Source organism: Dasypus novemcinctus, chromosome X (genome assembly GCF_030445035.2).
Source record: "Dasypus novemcinctus isolate mDasNov1 chromosome X, mDasNov1.1.hap2, whole genome shotgun sequence".
NCBI lineage: Eukaryota > Metazoa > Chordata > Mammalia > Cingulata > Dasypodidae > Dasypus > Dasypus novemcinctus.
Window position 1 is genome coordinate 172,525,705 of NC_080704.1, and position 25,515 is coordinate 172,551,219.

Sequence of the window (25,515 nt, forward strand, 5' to 3'; positions counted from 1 at the left end):
TTGAAAATAACGACTGCAGAGGTTGCTTTTAAAGAATCAACTAATTATCTAGAACAAGAAGTAAAGACTTGTCCAGTTTGAAGGAAGCCTGTCATTGATTGAAATGACCAAATTTCATTTTTGCCATGCTTATAATGTCCAATTGAGACTGCCAAGAACAACTGACTCCTTAATAGGATTACAAAGACTCTGGAGGGTGAAAGAGAACATTTTGTGAGTCAGAAGTTGCTATGGTGCATGATGAGAGCATATTGTGTAGGTGTACATAAATATATTTTAGGGCACATTGGTCTTTCTATCCAGGGGATCTCACAGCTACATCTTGAGAAATCTAAAAATTGGTTGGCAGTTACCCACCTACTCTGGCACCATGGGTGCAGCTCTCAATTATTTGGGGGTTGTTGAATGGTGGACTTCTTGACGCTGTGGAGTGTGTGCCTCTGGGGCTATTCCTGCCTCCTGAGCATTTTGAATTTACCAGTATGCATTTTAAGAATGATTATGGTAATTCCTACCTGTAGCCACAGCACGTCTGTTATGCAAAGCATATGGATCTTCCTTCAATCAGCAACTCAGAAAGTGTCACCAGTGACCTCAACCTTGAACTGTCTGCTATGCAGTTGCTGTCAGAAGTGTCTCAAGACAACTGCTCTATGAGGAAGCTAGTTTAAGGGGTCTGGCATCCCTCCATTCCTCCAGGTTATCTCGGCTCCATCCCTATGTTGCTAGTGCAAAAGAAAGCTATACAGAAAGCTGGATCAGATTAGCCTAGCCCCTGAGCTCCACATGCCGACCTGCCTTCACTGAGTTAGACTTGAATGCAATGCTCTCACTTTTTCATAATAAGAAATAGCCACGTGAAGAACATCTTTGCATCTTCTGTAAAATTGGTGCTGAAAAAATTGTTCCTTTTAATTGCTCAAAAAGGCCTTATGAACAAACCACTGAGAGGAATTCCTACTCAATTTTAGTGCCAGGCAACTGTTCATCTTATTTAATGAATTAAGATATGCTTGCTTCCATCAGACAGAATTCTACAACCTATGAACTTTTCCTTTCTCTCTTAACCATCAGGAAGTTCAGTTTAATTTTCAATCACACTAACAGGCTTAGCTTATCTTTTGCTTTACTATTTATGTACCTTTTTCTCTAAGCCATGGCAAATCCCTTTTTGTTTTTTGATTTTTTAATATAGTCAGGGTATGAATTATAATTTGGCTCTGTTCAATTCAGCAATCATTTATTGAGTACCTAAAATGCATTAGACATGGTGCTAAGTCTTGAGCAGTATAAAGATGAATAAAAGGTGGTCTCTGCTCTTTAAGAGCTTCCAGTCTTATGCAAGAAAAAAATATCCTAACTGTAGTATAAGCTATAAGTAGTAGGAGATTGAGTTTCTAAAATTCTTCAGAGAACTTTCATTTGTACAGTTAATTTTACACGTGTAGACACAGTTTTAAACACTGGTCAGCCTAGAAACTTTCCTAATTTCAGGTGTGTTTTAAAACCTAGAGGTGGGAAAAAAATCTAAGCCTGCATCAAACCCCCAAATCATTATTACACTAAATGTAAATGAAGAAACATTAAAACCTAACTAAGGTTCTCTCCAATGAGAACAAGAAGCACATGCCACTTTTATATACTTCTGAAATGGGAACAGGAATGTGACTAGCTTGTTTTTAAGCAAATGGACCTTGAGGTTCTTGGGCCCTGATGACGTTGACTTGGAGAGACAGAAAGACTTCTCATAGTTGAGACATTGTGGTCGTCCCTGTGCTACCTTGGGAAAAAATTCTGATTCTGTAAGATTCGGTGACAGTGAAATCCAGATAGTGAAAGAAAGGTGTTTCAGAATGGGATAGGTAAAATTGCGTTGTTTCCCCTTGTTGAGGCAGATCCTTGAAGATAGTAGGGTATCAGGATTTGTTAGGCAGACATCTGACCAAAGGTACATACTGTTGGTGGGGCCAGAACAATCCTGCATGTATTTGGAGTTTACATCAAATTCTTAGTGAACTTTCAGCACAATGAAGTCTTCTTGTTTTAAATTTAGGGATTGAATAGAGAGACTGATTTTGGCTGCTACCCACATGGCTCTTTGGGCAACTCAGTTAAAGTAGACTACTATCTACTGAGAGTTTATTCTTGTCTTAGCTAAAATGTAATGTCTACCATTAAAAATGACAAACCTTGGGACTTTTAGGAAATAAAAGGGATTTCTACCTATCTAAAGCTTTAAAATCTTTCAGTTGTACTTCTGAAAATGGAGCCATTATTCAGCCGAGGATTATATGGAATGCTGATTGTTTAATCATTACTTCCATGCCAAGGTTGCATTTGATGTCATTTAATATGTTTTTGAAAATTAGCAACCCCAAATTGACAAATATTTCTTTGATTTCTGAAATTCCCCATCCCTCACAGAGTCCTGTTAGCTTTTATTTCACAAATTTTTCCTTAGACTTTGGCATTCATATTTCTCTTGTCACTTTCCTCAGGTCTTTGGAAGTGTCTTGCATTATTTAGCATAGAGTGTGAGTGTAATACTTTATATAGTATATGGAGATCATGCTCACAGCAAGGCCAAGGTTTCCAGTCTGATGCTCTTATGGTTCCTTTTGGTGTCCCTTGCTGGTTCCTCATCTTCTCCCAGTCTCTTAAAGGTTGTTGTTCCCCACACTGTCTCCCAAGCACAATCTTCTCCTGCATTGCTCTCCGTGGGTGATTTCATTCATTGCTAGGACTTCTTTTGCCTTACATATGTGTCTACACATGCTCACCCCCCTGTCTTCACATCCAGAGAACAGCATACAGCCATACGACCTAAAGTTAGGCCAGACTTGGATAGGTACACCCTCTGGGTATACCAGGAGAATGGACTGTGTTAAGTGCTTTCAAGAATCCTTAAAACGTTCTGCATCTGTTCTCCTGAGGGTGTGTAAGTGGAAAACTGATCACCCCCCACACTATGCATAAGGAGTGCATGTACAGCTCCTAGGACATGGCAGCCACATACCACGGGTGATTTTCCCACCCAGTAGCCGCACTGCGGGATGGCTTCTTGGGTGCTGGTAGCCTTCTCTCATTGCAAAAATCTTGAGCCAGGACAATGTGGCCTAGGCACAAAGAATTCCCTTGCCTTTCTGAATTCAGGACCTGGTTTTGACACTATCTTTGACATGTAAATATAATACCTTTGAGTTTCAAAGATAAAAAACTGAGCTTTCATCAAAGTCATTTCCAAGGATACAGTTACCTACCTTTTTCAGTTATGAAAGCTCTGCATTCTGTATTACAAAACCCATGTAGGAGCTCGATGTTTTATGAAACAATCATAGGCATTTTACTAAGATTAAGATAGCCTACAGGAGTTACTGGGTTATATGGCAAATCTATAGCTAGTTTTTTGAGGAACCACCAAACTGTCTTCCACAATGGATGTACCTTTCTGCATTCTCACCAGCAGTGGATGAGGGTTCTTATTCCTCCACATCCTCTCCAACACTTGTAGTCCTCTGTTTTTTTAATAGCTGCCAGTCTAGTGGGTGTATAAGATGGTATCTCATTGTAGTTTTGATTTGCATTTCCCTAATAGCTAGTGACGTTGAGCATCTTTTCATGTGCTTTTTAGCCATTTGTGTTTCTTCTTTGAAGAAGGGTTTGTTCACATCTCTTGCCCATTTTTAAAATGGGTTGTTTGCCTTTTTATTTTTGAGATATAGGATTTCTTTATATATGTTGGATTTTAGGCTCCTATCAGATATATGGTTACCAAATATTTTCTCCCATTGGGTAGACTATCTTTTCACTTTCTTGATAAACTCCTTTGAGGTGCAAAAGACTTTAATTTTGAGGAGGTCCCATTTATCTAATTTTTCTTTGGCTGCTTGTGCTTTGGGTGTGAAATTCATGAAGCCGTTTCCTATTATAAGGTCCTGTAGATATGAAGAATTTGGTATGTTGATCGTCCACAGGATGATTTTGTTGGTTCTGTACCTCCTACACTTTAGACCAGTGTCACTTTGAAAATTTGACTTGGATTTTATTTGGCAGCAGTTTAAATTACTGGATAAATTTTTCTCAAACACTGAAAAGACACAAGAGAGCTTAATCACAACCAAAGTGAGAACATAAACACTGTTCATGAACAATTGCACCATTTCAAAGTAAATGAGTACAAAACATCAATATACCAGTAATGTATATTATTTTTATTTTTTATTTTTCTTCTTCTGTATTTTCTTTTAAATTTCACATTCAAAAAATATGAGGTCCACATATACCTGCCACCCCACCCACTCCACCCATACCACATCAACAAACTCTTCCATCGTTGTGGCACATCCACTGCACCTGGAAAATACATTCTGGAGATCCACTGTAGCACATGGACAGTGGTCCACATTGTAGTCCACACTCTCCCACAGTCCACCCAGTGAGCCATGGCAGGACAAACAACGTCCAGCATCCGTCCCTGCAGCACCACCTAGGACAACTCCAAATCCTGAAAATGCCCCCACACCATATCTCTTCTTCCCTCTCCTGACCATCAGCAGCCACCATGGCCACCCTCTCCACACCACTACTACTATTTTTTTTCCCTTACTAATCACAATAGTTCCCCAGCAGAACACCAGTAAGTCCACTCTAATACATACTCTATTCCTCCAACTTGTAGACCGGGGATGACTATGTCCAGTCCCCCTCTACATCTAGAGGGGGTTTAGATTCCACATGGATGATGGATGCAATTCTCCTGCTTGCAGCTGTAGGCACTCTTGGCTCCCTGGTGTGTGGTTGACCTCTTCACCTCCCTGTCAACTGGCCAGGATAAGTCCAAGAAACCAGAGGGTAGTAGCTGCAAGTCTGCTGAGGCCCAGGGCCTGGCCATCACATGGACAATTGAGAGATTCAGGTCTCCTGAGTATACACCAATACAAACGCCAACCAACGGTCCAGTAAAAGTAACAGAAGAGGCATGTGTAGAAAGGTTATATCTGAGTCCATCTCCATCACACTCAGGAACACAAACTCCAAAGCAGGGCCACCCGATATGGCCCTGAACTCCAGAGCCATCTGCTCTGACCATAGAACCTGTGGGTCGCTGCAGTCCTCAGGAGAAACATCACCTGGGTTTCCATCTACCTTGGCTGTCTCTGGTACCCTGCTGAGGCATGCATAAGCATCATCCCCTGATGACCTCCTGACTCTTTTTTGGAGACTCTTAGCCATATAAACTCACTTGTCCTTTCCATTTCCCCCTTTTTATCCAAAGTCAAAAAGCAGACACCTGATATTACATGTAGGCTGAGATATTCTGCCGGTCTGAGTTTACCTTTTTTTTCATGGTCTTTTTGTAGTTACATCATCAGCTGGTGCTTAGTAGTAATCCCTTGGTGACAGAGAGGCTCATCCCTGGGAGTCATGCCCCATGCTGGGGGGAAGGCAATGCATCTACATGCTGAGTTTGGCTTAGAGAGTGGCCACAGTTGAGCAACATGGAGGTTCTCAAGACGTAAATCTTAAGCACCCCACAGCAATAGGCCTAGTTCATATATAGGCACACAGGCTCATAATCAGAGCCATCAGTATCAAGGACTCATCGTTGAACCATCCATCTTTATTGGTCTTTGCCATTGCACTTGGGGAATTGTTGTTGTTCCATTGGGGAATGTGATAGAGCTCCCCTGGTCAGGAATTCAGCTCTCTCTCATCTGTTGTTTCCAACTGAAACCACTATGAAAATGTATACTGTTTTTAGATTAAAAGGAACTGGATTTGCTTTACTCATAGGTTAGTTCACTGAGGTGGTGTTTAATCCCATCATGATAGTGCAATTCAACTGACTTCCTTATCCAGTCAGCTAAGTCTTTTGCATGGTATAGTGCAATTCACAGGGATGATGTGTCAAGAACATATATAAGTCAAACATTCCATTATCATTCCAATGGTCAGTAGGTGGAAGTTGTTAATCACAATGTAGAATGCAACAGTTCAACACATGCAACATAAAATAAGTTATTGTGCTAATAAAATTCACAAACAGTGTAATTTAAAATTTTCTCCCAGTGAGCATGATGAAGGACAGGCCAGAGAGCATACAAACATAAATCACTCCAGTTCATTCCAAGAATTTTTTTGATGAGCATTTATTATTTTTTCAATACCTAGCACAAGAAAAGTAAGAAATTGTTTGGCAACATGACAATTTTTTAAAAATCCTGTATGCTGATCTACTTAGGGCTTCTGTTTGAAACATTAACATTAGGAAACACAAACCAATTCATTCTCTCTCCTCCCACCCCCATCTTTTTGTTATTTTAGACAAACAAAGGTGATGCACTTGCCAACCGAGTCCAGAACACGCTGGGAAACTATGATGATATGAAGGATTTGCTAACTAACCATTCTAATCAGAATCATCTAGTGGGAATCCCAAAGAATTCTGTGCCCCAGACTTCCATCAACAAAAACGAACCCAGCTTTTTTCTAGAACAAAAGAACCGAATGATCCCACCTCACCAGGATAATACCCACCCCTCTGCGCCAATGCTTCCACCTTCTGTTGTGATACTGAATTCAACTCTGATACACAGCAACAGAAAAGCTAAGCCTGACTGGCCACGAGATGGTCTTAACCCTAGCACCATACCAGCAAGCCAGGTCAATAGCCAGCCAAGCAAAATGCAGACTTCCACCCAGGACCAGCCCCAAGCCAGACTGGAAGACTTCTTTGTCTACCCAGCAGAGCAGCCTCAAATGGGAGGCGTTGAAGAGTCAGATCCATCTGCAAAGGAAGAGAGTAGCTTCACATCCCGTGGAGAGGATACCTTCAAAGAAATCTTTCAATCCAACTCACCAGGAGAGTCTGAATTTACAGTGCAAGCACCTGGGTCTCCCCTTGTTGCCTCATCTTTATTAGCTCCCAGCAGTGGCCTTTCAGGTCAGAACTTTCCACCTGGGCTTTACTGCAAAACAAGCATGGGGCAGCAAAAGCCAACTGCATATGTAAGGCCCATGGATGGCCAGGACCAGGCACCGGACATCTCTCCGACACTGAAACCTTCAATTGAATTTGAGAACAGCTTTGGAAATCTGTCATTTGGATCCCTCTTGGATGGAAAGCCCAGTGTGGCCAGTTCAAAGACTAAACTGCCAAAGTTCACGATCCTTCAAACAAGTGAAGTAAGTAATGTTTAAAGTTTTGCTTTGTTTCACATTTTGTAATTCACTGATCTAATTTCTATTCTCAAGTATTCACAAGTCACTCTTATTTACCTTATTGAGCCACATTGGAGATGTCTCAAGGTCAAAGTCTGATTCTTGATCATCTTTCACTTGTGTCATGGCTGCACTCTACAAATACAGTTAAATCTCAATGATTTGAAATGACAAAAAGACAAGGTCAGTCTGAGTGAATGAGAAGTTGGAGTTATAAAGTAGTTTTAGACAATGCATCTAGAGTACATAGTACATGTTCTACATTAGTAACATTTTAGATTTTGATTTGTCCCAAGTAGCGTGGGGTTCACGAAAAGAATGTCAGTCACTTTAGGCAATAGCATGCCCTAAATTTAAAGCGCAGATGTTCTTTAAAATATAGGAATGTACAAGTGTGATTTGTTGTTGGAACCAGAAGTGGAAGGAGACTTAGTTTCTTGAGTGCTATCCCTTAGCAAGATCTTAGTGTTATTTTCCGTATCCCTCTGTCTTCCCTTTAGCATCACCTTCTTCCACAAGTACCTTTGTGACCCTCTTATACCACCCTGACCCTTTCCTTCAAAGTGAAAGGCATTATGATCAACTAAACTCCCACTGGGTTTAGAATTGATTGAATGTCCTACCCATCTTAGGAATTGTTGCCTTGTAAAAGAGAAGTCCAGACGGCCCAAACCCTTTCTCAAAGAAGTGACTCATTAATGATTGGATTCCAGGCCTTGGGGACCCTGGGTTGGGGGGCATATATATTGGGCTGCCCCCCAGATACCACCATGTTAGCAAGTGGCTGCCTACTACAGCTCAAACGCTTGATTGGAAGATGCCACTGCCCGTAGATTGGATTCCCATTACTTGGTGACTAAAACTTTGAAAAAGACACAGAGGAAGAAGAAAGTAGGTTGGAATTCTAATTTAGTAGGAGTCTGAATTGTGGCAGATTCCATGTTAGTGGTGTCTGAACTAGAGAAGTCTGACCATTTGGGCCCTCTGGCTCTTCTTCCTTTGATTGTGCTCGGCAGACCTGGTGATTTCAGAGGAAGATGGGTACTCAAAAGAAGGGTACACTGGGGCTGAGTTATTGGTTATACTTTTGGAACATATGTTTCTAATATTGGTTCATTCTCGAGGCTCTTCTGCTTTTTTGTATCATCATTCATCGAGTCTTGTCAAGCTTACTTCCCAAGTACCTCTCTAGTCTGTCACTTCTTCTACACTTCTGCCTTAGAAGAGACCCTGAGCATCTCTCTGACAGCCCCTCCTAAGTGGTCTCCTGCCCTCTAGTCTCTTCCCTTTTCCAAATCACCCTCCATACAGGCTGATCTAACTGGCAGATCAAGCCATGTCACTCTCCCTTTGTTTAATTTGTCATTTCCTTCTCATCTCTTCCAGGAGGAAGTCCAAATCTCTTAGTCCAGCCTATGACGCTCTTTGCTCTCAGGTTTCATTGTCTCTTTCTGACCTCATCTGCCACCACTTCTTCATACTCCTATCCAAGCCCAGCCATAGGGTGCTACCTGTGGTTCCCTGTCACATCATGTTTTATTATCACACGTCTTTGCTTTGGAGCTGCTGTCACCTCAGCTTAGGTTGACTTTCCCTCCCTTCTCTTATGTTCCTGGTGAAGTCCTGCTTCTCCTTCAAGTCTGCTTCATTGTCACTTTCCCTGTGAATGCTTCACTGATGTCACCAGGCTTAATTATTGACTGCTCCCTCCTGGCTCCTCTAGTGCTTTGTATCCACTATGACTTGTTTCACTGTATCATCATCAGTCGTTCACTCATTTACTCATTTACCTGTCTGTCTCTTCCCCTAGACTGTGAGCTCCTTGAGGGCAGAGACCCTATCATCTTTTCTGTATCCCAAGTGCCTAGCAATGCCTGGCATATAGTAGATGCTCAATAAATGTTTGTTGAATAAATGAATTTCAAAATGGTTACTTGATTACATTTCTAAAACATAATGCTAATCAGATAACTCGAACACAAGGAAACAGTTGTTAGAAAATCCAACCCCGATTGTATTTCTTTAACTGGACTTGGCTGGCATGTGCCTTCCGCAGCTTGCCTGCTGCATGGTCATTGAGAAACTCTAATTTCAAGTGGATGACCCAATGCAGGGTTTTGATACTTAGATACCAAAAAGCGATCGGCTTTGAAAGAGGAGGACTGTGTGTGTCACGGGCGGCTGGAATGTCATCCTTGCCCCTTCTCCTTCCCCACTGTCAGCTGTCGTCCCTGCCTCATGCAGCAGCGCCGTCACTCAGGACTGCTCTGGAAATAGCACTGCCCCGTAACGCCATCTGTCAGCCCGTTTCCGTACCTCATTAGCAGAGTGACAGGCCACAGACCCCATGGGACCCACTCCGCTGTAATCCTCTCTCTTACGCATTCACAAAATGGCTGACCCAGATTCAGAAATGACTTAGCGCTTTCGTTCCCTACCCTGACACGCCAAGCAAAGATCCATTTTCAAAGAGGGTCTGAGCTCTCCCAGCTCAGGAGCCATGCAGCCTTTGGTGATGGGACAGAGAGATCTTGGGGTACAGCCTTCTAGGAAATATTGGGCCAGGTGTAAAGAAGTCATGATAGGAGATCAGTGAGGAAAGTATACATTTTAAAGTGCAGGTTGCAAGGATGGATTTGAGAGACAAGTAGAGGGAAGCTTCAGGCCCAAAAGTTGGGGGAACATACAGCCTTTGAGAGTGATGTGAAGACCAAAAATAGGAGAAAAGGAAATGAGTGGTTAGTCAGCTCAATAGAGAGCCTCAAGGGGTGTAGATTAAACTGGGCAGGGGGTGGCGCATGAATAGAGACAGAGTGGAACGTGATGGAGCTTTGAACCTAATGGAATGCACGTGGCTAAAACTGACCAAGTCTGAAAATTTGCCCTATTAAATCTTGATGTGCTTTTCGAAAGCACTTAGCATTAGAATCCAGCCCTGGCTCCTGGTGCCAAGAGTTCCAGGCATCAGGGTCTGGGTCCCCAGTCAGTGTAGCCCTCTCTGAGGAGTGGTAGCATAACTTTGCATTAGTATCAGCAAGATTTATCAAGCATTCACATTATTTCTGGGGAGCGTGTTCCCCTCTTTCCCTGATTCTAGTTACAGGTGGCTGCCATGTGTTAGTGCAGTGCATTTTGGATAGGGAGGTTTGAATGAGTGGAAAACAGACATCAGTCCAAGATATACAAAGATGCAGATATGCTTGTCCATGTGACTTGAGAGCTCAATTTATTGCTGAGAGGTGATATGTGTGTGTATATGTGTGTGTGTGTGTGCCCACATTTGTCTTTATGTCTGAGCATGCATGCCCAGCAAGGAAACTACTGATTTCTTATCCTTGAAACATTCCTTGCTTCTTAGAGTTTGTACATCACTAACAAGAGTACCAGATGCCTAACCAACTTTATGGCAAAATGTCAGCTTGTCCATTGAGGCATTTCATTTAATCAAATAATTTTTTCATTTAAAAATGTGAGGTTACAAAATTTATTGACATCCCAGGCAACAACAACAACATAAAAGGATGTGTTCTATAGTTGGCCTTAGAAGAATTTTCTGGGCACTGCATCTGAAAACAGTTCGCTCTTAACAGATGACATCTTATTAGGAAATGAATTGGTTAATAAGTGTGGGTTTGTACATGATGGTCTATTATGGATGTTTGTATTTTTACCTTAGGATAAAAATCTGCTAGGGTAGACAGCCTTGGTGCAGTTCGTTACTAGGATTGTTTGGCAAGTGAATAATTGAATGCAAATGAAGGAATCAAAGAATCAATGCCCTATATGAAGTATCTCTGTCCTAAGTCAATAAGCTTTCGAAAGTACAATAATAATGGGTGGCGTCTCATTACCATAAAAGGCCATTTGCTTTAGATGATGCTCTTGGCTATCATCGAAAACGATCTGAAGCTCCAGTTGCTTCAAAACTGGAGCCCTTCGGGAAAGTCTAATAAAACCTCTCTGAACAATGGGATTTGGCTTTAGCTTATTTTGGTGACTAGTTTTGTCAGCCAGTTGGAAAGTTATTGCTTATGTTTGTGGTTGTGCCTGTTTTGTTTTGTACCCTATGTGGCAAGCACATTGAGTATAATTAGCTTGATTTATTATGAGGTAAATAGTAAGCTCAGGTGCCTTGTGTGAGCACTGCAGGGAATGCTGGGAATGTACCCTTTGGGGTCTAGATGCGCCCAGGCAGTTAAGGCAGAAAGGATCGGAAGGTCAGTTGGCCGTGTGCCACCCAAGGTAAGCATTTCTCACTTGTTTTTCATCACAGGTTTTTTGTTTTTTAACCCATTCTTTTGGAAATAAAGTAGTATCCAGTCCAAGGCTATGACTGGATTTTAACAGCATCGGGAATCAGTTGAGATGCCTCAGAATAGCCTTACACTCTCAGGTGGCAAGCAGAGACTCTGGCCCAGTGTTTTGTTCCACACATGTGTAGAATCTAGAAAGCTTTGTACTCTCCGTCAGTTGATCACTTGGTGTCAGTATATTTATTTGTTGTCTGATTTTTCCAACTCCTTGGAATCACTGGTATTCAAATTCATTTTCCTTGCCACACCTCTTCATCTTGTCCTTAACTTCAGTTTTTCTTTAAGCCAACTGGGCATCTGGCTAAGATAGTCTTCCAAATGGAACACAAAGCCTTGCATTCTTTGTGGTGGGGAGGTTGGTGATTCTAGGAGAGGATTGAATTAAGGTTGCAATATCTCAGGGGTAGGACACATGTCCAGGGGGTCCAGGCAGAGGCCATCCTCCCAATAGTAGGGGTGATGGAAGAAGACATTGACACGTAGGTGTAATCGGGGAAGGTTTCACAGAGGTAGATTTTGAGCTTGACCTTGAAACCTGGGTGCGCAGTCCGCCTGTGCATATTAGTGATGGATAGAGAGAATGACATATACAGAGAGACAGTTAGGTGAGTCAATGCCTGGGACATCCTGAGGATAGGGCAGTTAGTCTTTAGCTGAGAGGTGGTAGGACCAAAGTGAGATAGATAGGACTGGAAAGCTTTAGGGATGGGGAGCAGACTGCCAATTGTCTTGATTGCCTAGGCAGTGTGACAGCCCCTGTGTGCTCCTCAACTTGAAGCTTCCCTTTCTCAATGGCTTGCTGAGTGACCTAAGAATCTCAAGCCAGTTGCGTGCATCAATCCAGGGACTAACTTTTTTTTATGCTTAATAAATTTATTTTTTTGTCTTTATTTTTTTAATGTTACATTCATTTTTGAATATGAGGTCCCCATATACCCCTCAGCCCCCTCACCCCACTCCTCCCATAACAACAACCTCCTCCATCATCATGGGGCATTCATTGCTCTTGGTGAATACATCTCTAAGCACTGCTGCACCACATGGTCAATGGTCCACATTATAGTTTACACTCTCCCCCTGTCCACCCAGTGGGCCATGGGAGGACATACAATGTCTGGTAACTGTCCCTGCAGTACCACCCAGGACAACTCCAAGTCCTGAAAATGCCCCCACATCACAGCTCTTCTTCCCACTCCCTACCCTCAGCAGCTACCATGGCCACTTTCTCCAAATCAGTGCTACATTTTCTTCGATTACTAATCACAATAGTTCATGAATAGAATATCAGTAAGTCCACTCTAATCCATACTCTATTCCTCCATCCTATGGAGCCTGGAATGGTTGTGTCTACTCCACATCTATATCAAGAGGGGGCTTAGATTCCACATGGATGATGGATGCAATTCTTTTGAGCTCCTCTTGCTCTCTACTTCCTTACAACTAAGCTCACCTCATTTCTTGCCCAGTAGACACCCAGCTCTTCCCAAGCCTGCTTTCTCAAGGCTTTTTCTAAAGTACTACTGAAATGGTTGTTCTAAACCCTTCCCCATTTTCTGGGAATTCTTGTCATTTATTTCCTCCTCCCTCTATTCTCTCCTAAGCACTAGCCAGACACAGGAAGAGATCTGAACTTTGGGTTGGTAATGAAGATGGCAGATACCAGTGGGTTTCTTTTTCTTCTTCTTACCTCCTGAAGTTCTGTTCTTTCTCAAATATATTTATTAGAACATATATATTATTTTCTAAGTCTGTATGCAAGTGATTCTAACCAGGTCAGAAATTTCACCCTTCCACTTTGTAGATGTATCAGACTCTTTGATTTCAGTGTATCTGCCTTGTAGCTCTGGGCTTTTATATTCCATGGCACTTAAAGGTGAATTTGGATAGAAAGAAGACAAAAGATTTATTTATTCTTATTCTGTTAAAAAAATCCCAATATTCAAATGTCCTTACAAATGTAAGTCATCTTAAAGACTGTCATTTTAAAAACTTCCTCTTTATTAATAATTTTAGTGATTGGTTATGTGATAGCTGAAAGAGGCCCTTTATATGAAAGATTGTGTGTTTTATTGTGAAGCATAGTTTGGACAAGGAGTACTGTGATACAGGTTCCACTTTGGCCCAGATTTGTGAACTTGACGGAGCAATTTTATCTCTCTAGGCCTCTTGTCATATGAGGAGCTTAGACTAGCTCATCAGCGAGGTTTCTTGTAGCCCCAAATCTCTGAGGGGTTGGCTCTCCTTGGTGGTTAAATCCAAAGCCACCTTGTTTGTGTAGTAACTTCAGTCATTCCCTCCTGGGCCCATACCTCTGCCAGGGAATCTGCATTGGGACAGCATGGAATGCTCTGAGCCCTGCCTACACACCTTTCTCTACCAGCTACAGAACACCTTGGGAATTTTTAAGACAAGGGAAAGAAAGGCAAACCAGAATTGGATGGTTTTTTTTTTTTCTAGGTCTTGACTACCCCTTCAGCCTGGAAAATTATTACATTTAAACTTTATTGTTACAAAAAGGTAACAGCTACTTGCTACAGTTCACCAGGAAGCACCAAACTACAGACTAGAAAGAGCCTCCTCATCCGTTTGTCAGCACCCACTGAAATAATGAAAGATGGAGAACTTCTATTTTCACATTACTTCTAGGAAAATATTTTGACAGATTCAGTATGCTGTAAAGTGATAAGCTTTTGTTATGTGTATTCCAAATCATCCTGTTATCACTGGCTGTATTGATTAGCTTAGTACTTTCTGAGCCAGTCATAAACAAAACAAAACTGAACAGACAAAAACAACAACAGCAAAAAAGACTGTGCTCATTCTGTGTTAAAGAATAAGAAAAATTGACTGGTAGATAACCATATTGATTCAATCCAGATGGAAAATGCAGTGGACCTTAGAGATGAGTTATAAAACTTTTTATGGGTGTTACAAGTCTGCTTAGCATTTATTTTAATTGATGTGAAAGCAAACACTCTTTAATTAACTGTGTTTTAAAGATGTACTATCGTTGGATTACCAGATAGAGTTTATGACATAGGTGACAAGAGTAAAAACCTATTACTTTGTGTCTTTTACTGCTGACAAAGTGTTTTCATGTACCTTCTCTTATTTAGATCCTAACGGCATCTGGGAATATCAATGTTCCCTTTTTCACTTGCAGAAATTTAGTCTCAGAGAGGCTACAGATCCTTTGCCTAAAATCACACAGCCAGGAAGTGACCAGGCCAGGACTAGAAACCAGGTCATCCATGTCCTTACCTCAACCAGCGCTCAGTGTACAATGTGCTACTGTATATATGTGGGTTAATTGTCTACAAGTAGTTTCTCTGCTGGCACCTATGGGGCAAGAGAATAATGAATCGAATCCAGCTTTGGCTGAAATTCCCTTGCTAGATTCATATTTCAAAAGTCTGGGGCCAAACATACCAAAAGAGCAATTTTTCTTGTGATATTACAAGTTACAGTCATGTGTTTTTCATTTACCAATATGGTGCGTAGTAGTGCTTTTGCAATATTCCTAAATGAGTAACATATGAGGCAACTTGTTGCAGGACTGTTTCTTTTTTTTTTTTTTAAAGATTTATTTATTTATTTAATTAATTCCCCCCCCCCCCCCAGTTGTCTGTTCTCGGTGGTGTCTATTTGCTGCGTCTCGGTCTCGTTTCTTTGCCCGCTTCTGTTGTCAGCAGCACAGGAAGTGTGGGTGGCGCCATTCCTGGGCAGGCTGCACTTTCTTTCGCGCTGGGCCGCTCTCCTTACGGGTGCACTCCTTGCGCGTGGGGCTCCCCTATGCGGGGGACACCCCTGCGTGGCAGAGCACTCCTTGTGCGCATCAGCACTGCGCATGGGCCAGCTCCACACGGGTCAAGGAGGCCCGGGCTTTGAACCGCGAACCTCCCATGTGGTAGACGGACGCCCTAACCACTGGGCCAAGTCCGTTTCCCGAGGACTGTTTCTTGGTTCATACAGTTTCTGAGTGTCTGTTTGGTGGGATGACTTTAGCAGAATGCTTAGACACCAAAGCTGAAATCTCGGTTTCAAGGTAAACTTTCGATGGGAATGAAAGAGTTCAGTAAAAAGCGGGAATGAAAGCAATTGCTATAGGAAGAGGAAGACTCCTCCCCAATGTTTGAACCCCTCCCGGAAAGATTAACAACAACAACAAACAGCGTTCAGGGTCATCAAGTAGATATTCAAAGGGGTGTGTCTCGCTGTACCTCAGCAAAGGAATGGAGCTCCTCCATAGACTGCCTACTTCAGAGAATTGCTGTGAGAACAAATGAACTAAATAGCTGTGAAAGGTCTTTGAACAGTTGAAAAGACTCTGGAAATGGGAGGGAGCAGTCCTTGTACTTCCCACACTGAGAAAGGATGGAGGCCAGGCAGCAACTTGTTGTGAAAAGCCCCTGCCCACCCATGGGAGGGAGGCAGGCTTTCCCACCTCGGAACTGACTTCAGTGTTAATTAGCAGTGGTCCTGAGCCACATTCTCTTTCTGCTCTTCAACTTGACTGTGCCATGGAAAAGATAGGTGCATAAATGACTTAACTCCAATTGCGGTGATTGTTTTTTGTTTTTGTTTTTTTAAAGAATCTCTAGCGCAGGATGTATAAAGTTCATTTCCAATTAAATAAGAGAGGAAAAAGGGACTTGGCAGAGCAGTTGACTGGACAATGGCCCAAAGCAGGGGTGGGCACATTTCTTCTGTAAAGTAAATATTTTCAACTCTGTGAACCGTGTACTCTCGGTGGCAAGTACTCAACTCTGCCATTGCAGCGTGAACGCAGCCATAGACGACGATATGCGAGCGAATGGGCATGGCAGTGTGCCAATACAATTTTATTTCTGGAGACTGGAACTTGAATTTCATGAATTTTCATGTGTCACGGAATACTATTCTTTTGATTTCTTCCAACCATTTTAAGATGTAAAAACTATTCCTAGCTTGCCAGCCCGAGTTTTCTGCTGATCCCTGGGCTAGATCGCGACAAAGCATCGGACAGCGAATAAACAACAAACAAATGAACAAACATTTGGCTTGTTCTGCCTGGAGGAGAGAGGGGCGGAAGGTCTGTCTTGCAGCTTGTGGAGAGCAGAAGCATAGAGTCAGGGGTGAATGTCTGTGGTTGAGGTGGATGAAACTGGCCACGGGAGGGGAGGCTCGCCCAGGCCTATAGATAAGGTGGATATGAATGCCTCATGCCCAGGATTAGAAATTTCTTCAGCACCACATATCACACCACCCTCCATTCAGGAGGGACTTTTCCCTTAGTGGCTCTTGGAATGAAGGTCATTTTCTTTTGCTTTCATAGAATTTTGCTCTAGGGAGAGGAAGTGCCTAGGCCAATGCCAATTTAGACTCTAGAATCTCTTAGGGCTCTTTTAGAACTAAATTATCAATTTGGCTTGAGGGTGAGGAGGTAGGAATTTCTAAGATTCTAGGAATAGCAGACCTCTTGCCTAGCCTAAGACTTGGGGTTCAATGGGGTGAAAAGATGGCTGGCATGTGCATGCCCCTGTTGGTAACCCATAGCTAATGTGTAGGGGTGTTTGTGCATGTGTGTGTGCATACACACATGGGCCTAGTGTGTATGTGTCTCTTTGTGGCAGTGTGAGGAAGCCAGTGGACTTCTGGGTAGAGAAACTAGGCAAGGTTGGCTTTTTTGGTGCTTCATAAAGACTTTGCCCAGCTTTCAGGACAATACCTTGGTTTGGAGGTGATAAAGAGTGAAGGAGTGATGGGAAAAAGGATCTATTTAGTTAAGACGAAAGAGGAGGTGAGGTTGAACTGTAGCTTTAAGGAGCTAAAATATATAGACTGACGATGGAAAAAAAGAGGTCAAATCTTAGCCAGATGACATGGATTGCAGCAAGCCTTGGAAGTTGGTGAGGTTTCCACAGCCATGCTTCCTATGATAGTGACAGCTCACTGCCTCAACTATGTATCATAGAAGAACATCATATTCATGTGCAATTCTATTGGGCAGGTTTTTGTTGGGAGAAGGAGTTGCCATGCTGTCCAGTTTCAGGGGTTACCATTCACATAAAACAGAGTGTGAATGATGACTCCTGGAGTTGGTTAAGGAGATGGCCCCAGTTTCAGAGCAAGTGTGTTCTTTGACTTTCCTCTGTTGATTAGGATCTCTTTTTCATCCAGATCTTGACACAAACCTACTAGGGGAGCTGGTTTCCCCTGGGCTGCCCAGAAATGCCATCCCAGACACCTGCCAGAGATGCAGGCTGGAATGATCACCCTGAGTGGGATGGTCTCATGAAGTCACTCCTCCATTTCTCCATAGCTCCTCTATTACCTTGAACCAATGTGGCCTTCAGATTTTAGGGGACATGGGATGATCTCAGTTCTTTTCCCAGGCATGATAGATGGGGCCTTACACCAGAGACTTCAGTGGAACCCACAGTCCACCCAGAATAAACCTAAAAGAAAGTGGTCTTGTTGAATACTGGAGGGCATCATTTGGACCATGGACAAGCATAAAAAAGCAATAACTCCCCCCGCCCAAAACCATGTAACATTTGAGTTTTTCCCAGTGAGTCTGATATTATGAATTGCAATCTTGTAAATCTGAAAATGTTTTAGTATGCCTTATTGGAAAAGTTTGTCAGGTGATATCTCCCCAAACTCCTATCTTTCATCTAATCCATTTCATTCATTCATCCTTTCATTTGTTCATTCGAGAAATTTCATTTAACGCTGATTGTGTGCCAGGTACTACACTAGGAGCTGGAAAACTGAGATGATGAAGATATGTTGCCTGATCTTCAGTAGCTTGAGTAGGGTCTTTGGACACAAAAACAGAAAAATAATGATATATAATAGAAGGGTGATAGGTGTTCAGTGGGAGCAGAGAGAGAATGCCTAAGCGTTTCTTCAAGGAGGTAAAGTTTAGGTTGCCTCTTGAAGCGTGATTGGAAGTTTTCTCACTGAAGCAGTGGGAACATGGACATTTCCTTCCATGGAAACCCACATCCAGTTTTAAATGGTCCTGATGAGTCCTGAGATTCATGAGACACAAAAGAATCAACTGTGTTTGGGGAGTTGAGGGGAGATTGGTTGGGAAGAAGGGGGACTTGGTGTCACCTCTAGATGACAGAGAGCCTTTTATTAATATAAATAGGGGCGTGGCAGATGATATTTTAGAAAAGTCTTGTTGGGGCAGGGGCTGGCAGGGGAGTGGGGGAAAGCAGTGGCGGGCACAAGAGGGCTGGCAGGAGTAGAGGCCAAAAGATCTTTGAGGAAGCTGTTGAAATATTCCAGGCCAGAAACGCTAGCAATCAGAACTAGGACTATTTTTGAGAGGGAATTTTAATGTCAATTTGATGGGATTCAGGGATTAATTAGATGGACCATTTAAAGGAAGCCAAGAGGAAAGAATTCCAAATGACACTAAGAGGAAGAATTTCAAATGGCTCTGAGATTTTTAGCTTGGGCAACCGTGGATGGTGACACCATTGCTTAAGACCCCTTTTCTCTGACATCCAAATCGTCACAAAGCAGGTATGTTTTGTCTTTTATCTCTTTTGTTGTCATGCTGCCATGATGATATTATACTCTTTGAATGTCACCATATTTGATATATTTTGCATGGTGCTTCTGATGTAAAGCTACATGCAAAAATTCATATTTATTTTGTTAAGTTCCAAGAAGGATGTACTTTGTATAAATGGCCTTTCCTGATTCACCACTTGAAAATTAATATTTTACTTTGGAAATATTTTATAGTGCTTTAGAGAATATGAGAAAATATTCAGGCTTACATTCTTAGAAATCACAGAAGTGGAAGTTGCAATTTTCTGTAAGTTATGGAGTGTATTAAATAATAAATTATACTTTGTATTTTGCAATTTCTGGAAGCCAGATGAACACATTTCTAATTGGATTCCATTTGGAGTGATAGCTGTGGACATTGCTGTGTTCCTTCTTGATTTTTTCTCCTTTAAACTGAAAGTGTGTAGACAGCGTCCCTCTTTCCATCCTGCAGTGTAATCTTGAGGGAGATATGGCACCCTGTTATTTTGGTATATATTTTTTTAATTATTTATTTATTATTATTTTTTTAATTACATTAAAAAAAAATATGAGGTCCCATTCAACCCCACCGCCCCCGCCCCCCACTCCCCCCACAGCAACACTCTCTCTATTTTGGTATACTTGATGTAGGGTTATCCCAACGACTGACAGCCTGTATAAATCGACACTTCAAAAACGATTTGGTGCAGTTCCCTTGTCGTTATTTGGTGGACACAGGTGTTGCCTTTCAGTTGACATCAAAGGATTTCTGGTCGTGGAAGCATGGAACTGAGATCACCACTTTTTTGAGCTTCATAGTTTCCAGGATTGAAATACATGTACTAGTGTATTGACTTGATTCTCCTTAACCATGTTTCTCTTCCCAACTCTTTGAAATTCTCTCTTTGACTGCTATAGCCTTTCTTATTTTGAAATGATTGTAAACACAGAGCTTTTGAGAGCTGAGAACCCCACCTTTTGTAGTGGAGAACACAGAAGCCCTGGAGAGGATGTCTTAGCACACACCTCACCAGTTAGTGAAGGAACTGAGCTTTTGACTCTTAACTTGTAACTCTGGACCTTAGGTTAAAAGAAAAAAGTGACGTGTATCTTAAAGAGCAGCTTCTATTCTATTAACACACTAGTTTGAGAATGCAGTCTTCTGGGAAAATGGAGTCAACATTTTCTTGGATGAGGTTGGGTGGGTATAAGGCAGTGGTGATGATGGTGGTACAGTTTGTAGAATTAGAGAATCTGAATGCTGGAAGGAATCGGAAAATCCCTGCAGCCAGTTGGCTTAAAAGAAATACATTAGTCTGTTATTAGGCTGCACCTTCCTTACTCAGGAATGGGAAAGTCCTTAAGGCCACGGTGAAACCTCCACATGAGAGCACTTTCATCAAAAATAATCAAGTGCAGTGTTGAACTTGACCACACTCCATGACTCCCAGATACAGATAAAAGTTCCTTGGCTGGCACACTCTAGCAGACATATTAGCCATGTGAAAAAACAACAACAACAAAACTTCTAACTTCTGTCTTTGGGTTATGAAAGAAAAGGTATCCCTCATGCATAAATATGTTTGTTTCACCTCGTGGGAGGAAAAGAATGGAAATTATAGCTCCAGTCTGTTATTGACTCTTCCTGAAATTAGCATTTAGAGTTTGGGAAGATTGAAAAATGTAATGCCAATACCTTCCTCAGCATTTGCTTCAGCCCTGAATCAACTCTTAAATAGAATTAGTCAAAACCATGTTTAAAATTTCCATTGTTGTGTAGCAGTCCTTTGGAACATTCAAATACCTATGGGGTTGGGAATATGTTATTGGGGAAATGTAAGATTTAGTTTGTGGGTTTTAATAGCAACATAATTCATTATGTGATTTATCTAGGTAGACATAAATATATTTCTTTCCAAACCATAGAACAATATACACATAAAAGCTGTGTAATGAAACAAGCAAAAACTGCTCTTGATGCCTGCTGAGGAAAGATGACTGCTAATTTTTTAATGGCAAATCTGATAGTAAAGTCAAAGTGGTACAGGAAAAATAAAAGGTTTCACTAATAGACATTTAAAAATTACTTCTTCATAAATCAAGACGATATAGTACTTAGAGCTAGAAATGATAGTGTTGTGCTTCCTGTTTTGAATAAACCATTATGCATTTTTGTCTTTGCATTCCTATTTAATCTGTACAGCATTATTTATTCCAATAATTAGTGTTAACTTTCTTGGCAGTAGACGATATAATTACCTTTAAAATTTAAATGGGATAAAAATGTCTTGAGAACAGGGTTTAGGAGAACTCTTAATATTTATTTTCAATTGCCTCTTTAATTATTCATTTATGTAGTATTTGAAAGAAGAATCTTGAAAAACGGAAGGCCACTGGCAGAATTACTTCCCAGATGAATGGCCTCGATTTTTCAGTTGGTTGGGTAGCATCCTGGACTGCTAAAACATTTGTGATGCCAAATGGAAGCTCTGCTCCCCATTCATGCTGCCAATCTAAATGCATTAAAGTTAGAACAGTCCACGCTGCTCTTTCTTATTCTGATTCTCCTTTTAAGTATTTTCCATCATTGTCCCTGTCCGCCTTCCTTCCCAGCAAAGTAGAATCTCAGTGTTGTAGGTCACTGAACTTCAAGCTTTCAGAACTGCTTTCAACAGGCAGGAGGCAATTACTTTATAGCTTATTTGTAAATTCTCAGTACCATTTATGTGGCTTTTGATTTCAAATATAAATGTGCAGGTGGTTATTTTCTTAAATGTATAAATTAATGAGGAACTAGTTCATCTGCTTAGTCCCTGTATTTCTGAATAAGCATCATAGTTTCAAAGAAAATCAATGTTTCTAAAGATGGGCGACATAAAACTAGCCTGTCCTGAGCCATTATGAAGACTAAGAGCCATCTCAAGGTGAAGGTGATTGTTATTCATTCATTTACTATGTATTCAGCACATCTGCATGCATAATGTAGTTTTCCTCTATATGGGGGGGATCCAAAAATATTAGAAGAAGAGATAACCAGATTTTTGCCAATTCCAATCATAGCACCTGGTTCTAAGTAGGTGTTCACTAAAGATGTGCTGAGTAGATGAATGAATCTACTGAAAACTGAAGAGTCCATAGAATGTCTGAAGCAAGTAGGCCATAATCACAAGAAAGTGTGCATGCAGTTAGGTGACAACAAGTTGCAAACATCAGGATATTGTAGGTTTGGGCCTTCTTTGAAGAGTAGGGCCCTTTGACAGTCAAACAATTCTAGGATTTGGGGAGATGAGCCTTCTAGGTGAGGGGAATGAGATGACTAAAGCCCAAGAGTTGGAAATAAGCACAGTTGTGATTAGTAACAGCCAGTCATTATGTCATGCTACCTTGACTTTGAGGGAGACAACGTTGGAAAAGGTTGGGCCCGGCTTCCAAGAGCTTATGTCTAGCAGAGCAATTAAGATATGTCCACAAATAATAACAGAGCTGGGTGAAATAGTATCAGGGAGGCAGGAGAGTTGCAGAGGGCTATGGGAGCACCAAAGAATGAGAGGGCCATGCTGGTTGGGAAGATCTAGGAGGGCTCTAGGGAAGCATGGCCATCTATGCCAGACCCTAAGAAGCAGTGTGATGGAATCATGGTCCTTAATAAGCTTTGGGGGTCTTCAACCTTTGTTAAAAGCTGATGAAATCTCTAGGCCCTTGTTAGGGATTTAATCGTGTCTCCCACAAAAGGCATGTTCAGGTCGCCACCCACGGTCCCATGGGTGGGAACCCCTTTGTCAATAGGACCTTTGAAGTTGTTAGGAATGATGGTGTGCCCCAATTGGCTGAGGGTGGGCCTTCATCCAATGTGGCTGAAGTCCTTAAAAGCAAAGGATATTGAACATGGAAAGAGAAGCCACGGGTAGTGGCCAGAGTTGGAAGTCAATGGAACCCGGAAGAGAAAGGAGCAGATGCTGCCACATGCAAAGCCAAGAAAATCCAAAAGTTGCTGGCTGGTCAGAAGATACCAATCCTGGGAGGAAGCCAGCCTTCTAGTCTCTGAAACCATGAGCCAATAAATTCCTGGTGTTAAGCCAACCCACTCTATGGCATTTGCTTTAGCAGCTAGGAAACTAAAACTCCTCTCTCCACAGAAAAATTTGTAAATGGTTAAATATGAACTATGGGCTGTCTAAGAAGTCCATGGCCAATAAGTTGAGACCTTTGGTGTAGTGGAAAAAATGAGCTTCTAAAGAGCCAGAGCCATATTCAAGTTGCAACTCCAACACCTCTAACCATGTGACTTGGGCAGGATTCTTAAGCCCTCTGAGTCTCAGTTTCCTTGTCTATAAAACAAAGATAATAATCTCTACTTCAGAGGACTGCAACATAACAGAAGTTAACAAAAATCATACAAGCTCATTTCCAGGTGCTAAACATATTCTCTTTTTCATAGTACTGGGTCGCTCTGCATATTTCATTTAGAGCAGGAATGTTGGTCACATAGCTAGTTTTTTAAAATTTTATTGAATGCTCTCATTACTCCATCCTGTCCCACCCACCAAGAAATGGTTTGTGTTTTAAAATAATCAAAAATGTGCAAATCGAAATGTTCCTACAAGGCAGCATTAACTGAGAATTATAATCCCATCCTGAATTTGAGGCTAGATCTTTCTTAGGATAAGCAAAATCAGAATATGAGCCTAAATGTTCCATTTTAATGTTGTCGATTACAGGGTGCTAAAAGGTGTGTGTGTGTGTGTGTGTGTGTGTGTGTGTGTGAATTAACATAGGCATATGGGTCCCTTATTGCACATTCCCTCTCTGGGGGCCTCAGTGCTTCCACAATCCTCAGGTACACCTGCAAGCATCTTCATCTATTTCCTCATGGTTGGTTTTTCTGTATCAGTGGATGCCTCAGGATTTCAACAGGGGCATACACACATACACACACATACTCACAAAAATATGTGTAACAATAGAACAAAAGCAGCAGGTGACAAAAACCTACTGTAGTTGTTGTACAAACTTATAATGTGGCATGGCAAACGTGTTATTTGGTGAAGAAAAAAGGAGGGTGGTGATGAATGGTTGTTTTTTTTTTTTTTAAATCAGAATTTACTCAGCAGGTCACCATATAGGTGACTCAAGGTGTCTTTGTATACTGTGATCATGTTGATTGCAGGGCTTAGAAATATGTAATCCTAATTAAAAAGAAAACCAGTGGAATAAATACTCACCACACATACAAAAGCCCTTCCATTCAGATTTTTCAGTGTTTTGCAGGTATTTTCTCCAAAATGAAAAGAGTAATTATTTGAAAATACTTTCAGCATACATACACTGTGTGGGCTAAGCTTGTTTCTCGTATCTACAATCCTCTGAAAGGAAGTGCAAAGACTGCCTGTCACTAAGGGCCAAGGTCAAGTGCCATGTTGAAAAGGTTACATAGGAAAGCAGGTTACAGGAAAGAGCAAGAACTTCAGACCAGCCTGCTACTGAGAAGAAATTTACAATGCAAGAACTAGAAAACAGAGGTGAAGTCGTGTCTGAGACCAGGCACTGTTGCTGCCTCCCTTCACTCCTCCTCCTAGCCTTTGTTATCTCCCTTTTCCAGCCGTTGCTATCCTTCCCGCCAGTCCCGCCACTTAGCCAACTCATAATCTGCCCCCTTTCTTAATCACCGCCTACTTCATAGCTGCCTGCACAGTTCCGCCTATCCACTACCGCCCCGTAGTTTACCCGCCCCAATTCCTACCCCTCCCTTGACCCGACCTTATATAATCAAGTGTATTTCCGCAATAAATTGGACTAGCTCATTCTCACAGGCTGTCTCCGTGGTTTTTACCGCGCGTCCCCCACGCCTGGAGAACCTAGGCCTACGCGTTGGCCTAGGGGCTCACTGCCGAGCCGTGGAAGCCCGCCCGGTCCTCGTAGGTTGCTAACTTAGAATAGCAGCCCACAGCAGGGGTTGCTAACTTAGAATAGCAGCCCACAGCAGGGGTTGCTAACTTGGAATAGCAGCTCACAAGGCACCAACTAGATATAGCATACTTGTATATTGAATGGATGGATAGATGGATGGAAGGAGGGATGGATTGATGGTGGGCATTACAAGCTAGCCTGATAATATAGCAAGATTAGAATCTACATAATAAATCTTGCTTATTTGCTTACATGAAACAAATACTCTTTTAAAACAAGATCCTTGCAATTTGGTTTACTTGCAGTATACACTATATTTTGTATCATAACCTTATGAAAAATGATCCTTAGCTGTGTTATTTGGATGTTTTTCCCCCTGTACTAAGAAATTCCAAAAAATTTGATGATTTGGATAGGTAGTGTAATTCCTATATTTATAATATTGTCATTATTATTAGAAGTTAAAGAAATGTCTGGTGGGTCAGAAACAGCAGTTGTTGAATGTTTCGCCACATCACACCCTTGCTTGAGGGGAATAGAGTGC

At 41.7% G+C, this 25,515-nt stretch overlaps 1 protein-coding gene across 5 annotated transcripts in view; it reads left to right on the plus strand.

Annotated features, from left to right (window-relative positions):
* AFF2 (ALF transcription elongation factor 2) overlaps window positions 1-25,515 on the plus strand; it is a 497,989-nt gene that overhangs the window by 167,156 nt on the left and 305,318 nt on the right. For 3 of the 5 annotated variants that reach the window (XM_071213173.1, XM_071213175.1, XM_071213174.1), the window contains exon 3: window positions 6,325-7,185. The exons of the other annotated variants lie outside the window; for them this stretch is intronic. In XM_071213173.1, the coding sequence (XP_071069274.1) occupies window positions 6,325-7,185 (861 nt within the window). The remainder of the gene's footprint in view (window positions 1-6,324; window positions 7,186-25,515) is intronic. 5 annotated transcript variants of the gene reach the window in all.